The sequence below is a fragment of the Trichosurus vulpecula genome, chromosome 5 (assembly GCF_011100635.1).
Source record: "Trichosurus vulpecula isolate mTriVul1 chromosome 5, mTriVul1.pri, whole genome shotgun sequence".
Lineage (NCBI taxonomy): Eukaryota > Metazoa > Chordata > Mammalia > Diprotodontia > Phalangeridae > Trichosurus > Trichosurus vulpecula.
Genome location: NC_050577.1, coordinates 268976881 through 268986209, shown reverse-complemented (window position 1 = coordinate 268986209; position 9329 = coordinate 268976881). Strand labels below are relative to the sequence as shown.

The 9329-nt window shown below is 37.5% G+C and overlaps 1 protein-coding gene across 1 annotated transcript; it reads right to left on the bottom strand.

Moving 5' to 3' along the window:
- Positions 1–249: 249 nt before the first annotated feature.
- LOC118849571 (olfactory receptor 9K2-like) lies at positions 250–1206 on the bottom strand. The gene has a single exon (XM_036758475.1). The coding sequence runs from the start codon at positions 1189–1191 to the stop codon at positions 250–252; it is 942 nt and encodes a 313-aa protein (XP_036614370.1). The 5' UTR covers positions 1192–1206.
- Between the last annotated feature and the right edge of the window lie 8123 nt (positions 1207–9329).

The following is a 9329-nucleotide window of genomic DNA, read 5'->3' as shown; positions in this document are numbered from 1 at the left end:
TTGTTGTTCTTGTGGTTGTTTTTTCTTCGTTTACCGTGCCCTTAAAACTGACTTCTGAGGTTCAGGATTTATAGGAATTATTGTCCTGAAAGAAAAGTAGATGGGATATTGTGTCTTCACTAGAAATCATTTAAGTAGACTTGCACAGGAACTATTAAGTGACTTGGGAGATAATCTTCATTTAATGATAGCTCACAGATACAGAATCAAAGTCCAGTAAATGGGGCAAGATAGTAAAGACAAAAGAATCTAGAGAAAATCCTTTTTTCCCCATAACATACTTTTCAGAGCTTCTTTGACATCCTTGTTTCTTAGAGAATAAATCAAAGGGTTCAGCATAGGAGTGACAACAGTGTAACACAGAGAGGCCACTTTAAACAGCTCTGGGTTACTGGCAGGTGTGAGGTACATAAAAGAAACTGTCCCATAGAGCAAACTCACGACCATCAGATGGGACCCACAGGTGGAGAATGCTTTCATTTGTCCTTCACTGGAATGGATCTTCAGAATAGTAGCCAGGATATAGACGTAGGACACCATGATGACTATGATGGTGGGCAAAATAATGATGACAGACAAAAAATATGACACCAATTTGTTAATAAAGACATTAGAACATGAGATCTTCTGTATTGGACGGTTGTCACAGTAAAAAAGGTCAATAACATGAGATGCACAGAAGGACATAGTAAAGGTAATGCTGACTTGAAGGATGGAAGTGAAACATCCACAAAAGTAGGATCCCGCCACCAGCTGGATGCACAGGCGTCTTGACATCCGGGCAGAGTACAACAGTGGGGAGCAGATGGCCATGAAGCGGTCATAGGCCATAGCTGCCAAGAGAAAGCCCTCAGTCACAATAAAGAGAGCAAAGAAGAAGAGCTGGGCCACACAGCCTGCAAAGGAGATGGTCTTGCTCTCAGACAAGAAGTTGGCTATGGCTTTGGGCGCCACAGCAGAAGAGTAGGAAAGATCAATAAAAGAGAGATTGCCTAGGAAGAAATACATTGGGGTGTTCAGCCGGGAAGCAGTCAGGATGAGGACAATCATACCAATGTTCCCCAGAAGGACCATGCTATAGGTAAGCAGAAATATGAAGAAAAGGAGGACTTGGAGCTCTGGGCGGACCTGGAAGCCTACAAGAATGAATTCATTCACTTCTGAGTGGTTGTTTATTCCCCTCTCACCCATTGCAGAGACCTGCTGAGAGGCAAGGTCAAGAAATGAATTCTCACTTGGACCCTGATATCACCACTGAGAAATGTTCAACTGATACCACTAAATACCTGTCAAATATCGCATTTAATTTGCATAACACTGTTTATAGATTTATGTATTATGCATCTTTCTATTAGGGGATAGAGCTTGTTCAGCTTGGCTACTCCTGGTACCTGTTTAAAGAGCTTTTGCAGATGTTTATCTGCTGGAGTCTAGTCAGAAGGTGGATGGGAGATAGGGGACTCACACTCTTCCCTCTGTTACTCTCCAGATGTTGCCCTACATCTGGACACTTGAAAGCCAGAAAGGAAAATAGAAGCAGTGAGAAAAGTAACTACTTTGTATATTTTCTAAATCATCTGCTCTTCCACCTTAGTATTCAGTTGGGGGACTCTTCATCATCTCCTTTTTCATGTCCCTGAGTCATGGATGGATGGAAACAGATCCCCAAAGCTTCTAAAGGATTAATTTGAAAGAGACAGAGAATACATGCAAATATTCTGTATAACTCTCTGCATACCCCTTGCTCCTGTTTTGTTAATTAAGAATACATTTCTTGACCAATGGTAAGCAAGCTATCTATTTCCTGACAGTGAAATAATGGACTTGGTTCAAAATGATACATATATATGTATACATATATATATATATATATATATATATATATATATATATATATATATATACATTTATTTTTGCATGTGGTCAATGCAGAAATTTGATTTGCTTCACTATGCATATTTGTTTCAGAGTTTTTTGGTTTTTTTTAAATTTTTTTTCCAGGGTAGTGGGTGTATCTGGGAAAAAGAAAAAAAGATTTTTGTTCATTGAAAAGAATAAATTAAAAAAATCTCTTCTCTTGAACATTGGTTTATCACGATAATTTTTCTCTTAAATAATCCCCTTTTCCATCTGTTCCCTTTCCTGAAAAATCTTCAGAAGCAATCTTGGGTAAAGTATGAAATACTCAAATTAACATTTAAGTCCTTCCACAAAATGGCACCCATTTACCTTTTACTCAATCATATCATGCCCCTTCATGAAGTCGTCTTTGCAGCTAAACACACCTGTTCACTGGTGCCTGTAACTGAAATTCCATCACCTATTTCCACACTTGTGCACTCTTTTTGAGAAAGCATTTTCTCTTCTTAGAATCCCCTCCCTTGAAGCACATATTAGGTGCAATGCCCTATGCAAGGCCTTACCTGATCCTTCTGGCTGTTTGCTCTCTCCCTTGTGAAATTACTTTGCATTACTTGGTGTTGAAGTGCATCTGTAGAGATGGTATTGCACCAAATAGAATATACACTCAGGGCAGGGACTGTTTTGTTTCTGTCTTTGTGTTTTCAGCATCTCACACATTTCCTCATAAATAGAAAGTGATTAACAAATAATTGTTGAAGTGAATTGAACCTTAAAATAGAAGAAAGGCCAAAGGAGTAAAAGGAGTAGGGACTAAAACTGAAAGGTACTAGAGATTAGACACCAAGAATTAAAGGAAAAGAAAGGAAGAGTATGGAGACAGCGTTAAGGTGAAAGAGTTAGAGCAAGAGAGGAGAAAGAAAGAGAGAGAGAGAGAGAGAGAGAGAGAGAGAGAGAGAGAGAGAGAGTGAGAAAGAAGAGAAGAGAAGAGAAGAGAAGAGAAGAGAAGAGAAGAGAAGAGAAGAGAAGAGACGAGAAGAGAAGAGAAGAGAAGAGAAGAGCGGGGGAGAGGGAGAGAGAAAAGAGAGGTAGAGAGGTACAGAGAAAATAGAGGGGGAGAAAGAGAAGAGAGAGGAAGGGAGGGAGAGAGAGAGGGATGGAGAAAGACAGAGAAAGAGAGAGGGAAGAGAGAGAGAGGGAAAGAGAGAGAGACGAAACAAAGATATAGAAATAATGGTTTAACAATAAAGAAACATTAAGAATAATTCAGTACAATACCAGGTGAGGAAACTGAGTTCAGTGATAACAAGTAACCTGCCTAATGACAGACATGTTGTAAACAGCAGAGCCAGGATTTGAAAACACGTTGTCTGACTAGGAAATGGGTTTGGAATCAAAACAGTTTATGAAATCTTTAGAGCTGGACATATAAGATCATGAGCACCATCTCAGAGCTGATTAGGTGCTGCCTTGACTGAAGACAAGAGGAGTGAGACCTCTTATCTCTGAGAAATTTATGGATCCTTTCACTTGGTCATCAGTGCAGCCAAGGGGAAAATAAATGGATCTCCATGGAACCGAAATAAAGACATGCCACCATTTTGAGCTTTAAATAATAACATGCCAGTTTCTTAGGAAAGGAGGGATGCCAAAAGATGGTATTTAGTAAGACCATCATTGTGTAATTTTTCTAAAGAAGGGGAAATGATACAATGGAAATAGCACAATACCTGAAGTCAGAAGGCTTGGATTCCAAGATGTTACAGTCCTTTCAGCTGTGTGACTTGTCCAAAGTTACACAGGCAAAAAGTGTAGAGAGAGTCAATGTTCCAACTTCAAATCCAGCTCTCTTTCCATTGCACCAAGCTTCTTTAATGTATCATCATCACCATCACCATCCTCATCATGGTGGCTCAGTGGATAGAGTGTTGGGCCGAGAGTCAGGAAGATCTGAGTGAAAATCTGACCTCAGACACTTCCTAGTTGTGTGACCCTGAGCAAGTCACTTAACCATTGCCTCAGTTTTCTCAACTATAAAACAGTGATGATAATAGCACTATCATTGTTGTGAGGGTCAATCGAGATGATATTTTTAAAGCACTTAACACAGTGCCTGGAAACTGTTAGGTGCTATATAAATGCTAGCTATTATTAGTATCATAATTGTCATTACTATTGCTAATAGTCACATAGTAGAATCTCCAGAAAGTATAACTTCTTGCTTTAAGAAATATGTAAATTTTCCCAATGAATTTATAAAGCTAGTTATAGTATAACATTCCCAGTGCCTAGGTCAGAGATTTACGCATAGTTGGTGTTTTTATAATGTCTCTTGACTTGCTGAACTGAAGGGTGATTTTACTACATCATATTTTTATGCCACACATTGACTCATTTATTAAACCTAATGAAGGGTCAGATTGGCTTGATCCTTAGACCCATCATTTAATTTTTCTCATTATCAGTTTTTTTCTTTGTAGAGTGAAGGTTTTGAAACAGGCCATCTCTAAGGTGTTATCCATCCATAACATTCCATGATTCTATTCTCAGAAAAAGATTTGAAAGACATCCAGAGTAAGGAAGTTTAATTGTCTGATAACAAGCTATTGCACAGTATTGTGCCTTCTAAGACATCAGGTTGCCACTCTAGGACTATTAAAAATCCTTTCAAATTTTGATTAAGATGAATGTGCTATTTTGGTATGAGCTAATTTTGTACAGGGATATTTTCATTTTTACAGAAAACTGAGCCTTGAGCTAAGTAATAGAAAATAAGGTATATATGATATCTCAGTGCATTATCTCATTTGATCTTTGCTATGATGTAAAGTTGATATTATCTGCATTTTACAGAAGAGGAGACTGAGACATAGAGAAATTAAATAGCTTCCCTATAGTCCTACAGAAAGTATCAGAGGTTCAGTTCAGACCTAGGTTTCTCCTAATTCTAAGTTCAGTAGTCACCCCAGTTCTTTCTGCTGCCTCTAAAAAGGGAAGAAATTCTAGCAGGGAAATTTTAGGCAGCCAACTGAAGATGGAGGCAACTCTGAAAGTCCAGTATTCCTGGTTGGCACTCCAAAAATTGGAGAAAGTTGAAGAATTCCCTTCTTTGGAGTTTCTTTTGTCTGGGATGATGGAAGTTACCTTGTCTACTGTATAATATGCATATGTATATATATGGATGTGTGTATACACTACATTTGCACACATATACACATGCAATGTACATATGCATTGTATATATGTACACATATGTATGTGGATATATGTTGCCTCCTAAAGTTCAGAACTAGCTTTTCGTCTTAGAGGAATAGGTCTCTCTCTGCCTAAACTTAATAAAGGTTTCAAATCAGGTGAAAGGTTATTGGACAGGGAATAGTTAAAAGTCATTTTTGATATGCTAAAAATGTTCTTATATAAACACACAGAATTTAGATTAATATACACTGGCAAGAAATGTCTAGCAAGGAAGTTGTAGAATCTCCTTGTCTTTGGTTATTTTCAAAAAAAGGTTGATTCTCTGGGTCAATTTACATGAGGTCCAGTCCAGAGCAAGGCGATGGACCTTATAATTTCTCAAAGTCAATCCCAACTCTCAAATTCCAAAATAGTTTATTCAGGATCAAAGCAAGTTTTGAACTCTAGACTGTTTCCTAACATAGCACAGAGTACACAAAAGAGAGACAACATTTTTAAAAAAATGTTAATCATTCGACTGAAATTTTAAAAAAAATTACTTTTGTGGATTTGTCTCTTACCTGAAGATATTTTCTGTTCCTTCTCTTAGTTATTTTTGTAACTAAAAAAGTTAGGAATTTCTTGGTTTTGATTCTGAAAAGAGGGAGAAGGAGAAGAAATGAATAGCAGAGTACCAATTCAGCACATCGCCAATCTTTTAAGTCATACACAAACTGATGCAATATGAAGTGAGCAGGACCAGGAGAATATTGTGACAGCAATATTGTCCAATGATCAACTGCAAATAACTTAGTTATTCTGAGTAAAACAACAATCCAAGACAATTCCAAAGGATTTATAATGAAAAATGCTATTCACCTCCAGAGAAAGAACTGATGGAGTCTGAATGCAGATTGAAATATACATACACATATATACATATATATGTATATGTACATACACATATATACATATATATGTATATGTACATACACATATATACATATATATGTATATGTACATACACATATATACATATATATGTATATGTACATACACATATATACATATATATGTATATGTACATACACACACATATAACTTCATTATTCTCAGGTTTTTTTATTTGGTCTGCATTTCTTTTGCAACATGGCTAATATGAATTTTTTTTTTAATGACTGCACATTTATAGTCTATAACAAATTGTTTGCCTTCTAAAGGAGGGAGAAGGAAGGAAAAGAATTTGGAACTCAAAATGTCAAAAAATAAATGCTAAAAATTTTGTTTATATATAATTGGCAAAAAATAAATATTCATTGATTTTTAAAATGAAAGAAATCTATTAAGTCACATGAAATACCTTTTTAAGAAGTTCCAAATTACATGATCATGTTGTCAGTTTGAAGTCTTGCCCAGATAAACACACTTTCTCATTGTTCTAATAAGCAGTTTTCTCTTTTCCTTGAAAGAATACTGTATGCTTGCAACCCTTTCCAGTACAAGGTCTAGACTCTCAAAATCTCTTCCAGCATTGTAGATAATTCTTTGTCAAAGCCGAAATAGGGACAATTTTGGATCTTGTAGCTAGTGCTAATGAACCTGAGTAATCAAGGTTGAGGAAGCCTGTCTTCTTCCTATCTGGATCATTTATAGGTCTTAGACTGTAGAGAATGGGAGCACAGGCCCAATTTAAAGGGCAAGGAGATTTAGTTTCTCCTGGTGACACATGATGATTTTCTATAATGGGAATCGGTGGCAGTTTTAAAAATGTTACTGCAACCTTTCAAGTAATTGCAACATGGTGGGTGCTCAGAGTTTTCTATAAAAGGGTTCTATTGAAGGAATGGAGAGATTAGGTCAATTATAGAGATATAATGAGAGCAGGCTCCAGTGCCATGGTCCATGAGGAATCAATCACAGATCTGTTTGTAGCTGCGGAGCAAATAACAAAATAAAAATCCCAAGTAAACAGGGATGATTTATCCTCCTGACATTTGGATTCATTGAGGTTTCTCTGGGCCTCAGTTTCTCCATTGTCAAAAGGATAATTACTTTCCATTCCTACCATGACAGGCAATAGTAATGTAACAGTGACTACTCTGGCCCCCATTACGCAAAGGCAAGGGGCATTACATTTCACCTGTCCTTTATAATTCTCCAGTAAACTTATTGAGACATTAGAGATATCCAGTCTCCAGCATGCACCAATTGTATTCTCTTAATTTTAGGGGGTCTCTTAAATGTCATTTTCTTTTAAATACTTAATAGTCACCTTAGCTTTTATTGACGAATCCTTACCTCAGTGGTGGGATTCAGCAGGTTGGCACTGGTTTGCTAGAACCTGTACCTAATTTTAGGTTGGGTTCCCCTAACCGATTGTTAGCAGGGCAGGGCCTGCCACCAAAACATCAGCAGTGGGGGCGGCACCTCGGCTAGCAACCTTTGTTAATTCATTTGAATCTCACCACTGTGTATAGCAACAGATACAAAAATCACCACCCTAATATATGGGGGCCATAATTCCCTCTTTCAGTACTTTACATTTCTGAGGAAAGGTAGAGCTCAATTCTTATACAGTTTAGTTCCAAATTCCAAGCCCAAAGCCAGCCCTTGGTCTTGGATCTGGCTTTTTAGGCCTTCCCTGCTGGGATGGCTATGGCATTCAGCCTGGAATCAAGACTGCAAGGTCGATATAGCTGAAGTCTGGGGGCAGAGACTCCATTGCTCAAGCCTAGAACTACAAAAGGATGAACAAACAACACTTAGAGACTTTTTCTTGGGGCTATAGGACCTAAAAGGGAGAGGGAAGGAGATAGTTTTTCAACTCACTCAGGTCAATTCATGGTGCCCTTGATGTGGATGAACAGGACCTTCACCCCCTCTGCACCCAGATGGACAAAAGGGTGAGACTGTCCTAGTCTGGTAGTTTTCCAGATGCTGCCTGTTGCAGCTATGCAGCCAATGGAAAGAGGTTGTTTCTACTCATGTGGTAGGGAAATGCAGAATTTCTTCTCCCAGAAGGAGGTCCCTCCAGCTTAGGTGATCTGGGCATGACCACAGCCCAGTTACAAAAATAAAGATTTGATCAAATTCAGAGTACCAGAGAAAAACTCATGGTCAAAACATTAAATTTCTATTTGTACAGAATCCAAACAATAAGATTTTTTGAAAAATAAAAACAAATTTAAACACTATTTTTCAATGATTCATATTTAGGAGAGTATGATGACCACAACTTAATAAAAGCTTAGAATTAGGGAGTGTTCAATCAAAAAGGGGAGGCTATGTTTTGGTGCACACAGCTCTCTAAGACCTTACATTGTAGAAGAGTTGCTTATTTGCTTTGGCTGAGGTGGATTTCCTAACCAGGAATCTAGTCTATTTATGAACTCATAGTCCTGATCAAGACAAAAAATTCCTGTAACAAAAAATCTTGCAGTCCCAACAAGTCATTTTGTCAATTAGAATCTGAGCTCCATAAAGACTAAGTAACTTCTATAAGGTGAAAGTGGAAGAATTGGGTCCTGGGGTATTATGGTAGTAATATTGGCACTTTTTACCACAAGTCTGTTATAAGCAAATACTATTAACCAGCCCTCTTGCCCTCTTGCCTTCACTCTCCGTACCCTCCCCAAACCATACATACATATATACATATATTATAACATATATATCATATATGTGTACACACATATGCATATACACAGATATGTTTACACACACACATACCTTTTGCATTGATTTGGTCATTTAATTCCTCAGCTCAAAAGCCTATAGTAACTTCCTATTAACTACTGTGTCAAGTTCAAACTACTGAACCTAATAATTATTGTAGAAGGTCATAGCCTGGAAACTACCACACTCCATCATGGAGAATTGAATTACAGAATATAAGAGCAGGAAAGGAACTAAATAGACATTTACAACTTTGTAGGGATTACTTGAGACAAACACTAATTTGGATGCGGTTCCATTTGTGACAGCGATCAAGTGCATGTATTTCTACTCTCACTAGGCTTGATCAAAACATAGGGCATTCAGTAGGTAAAACAGTGTTGAACTGATTTCACAATCTTCAATTTCTTTTCTGTTTTCTGTGTGCTGTATTACATATCACACACACACAAATGAGCTTCTCTGTTGCTCTTTGTCTCTGTCTTTCTCTGCCTCTGTGTCTGTCTGTCTCTCTGACTAAGAAATATTTTGCATTTTTCTTTGTTTTATGGGTTTCTGTGGCCAAAAATATTATCACCAATTATCTAGTGATCATGAGCTTCTCCATATTTGATTAG

Coding starts and splice junctions, on each gene's coding strand:
- LOC118849571 (XM_036758475.1), bottom strand. CDS start 1,191: ATGGGTGAGAGGGGAATAAACAACCACTCAGAAGTGAATGAATTCATT.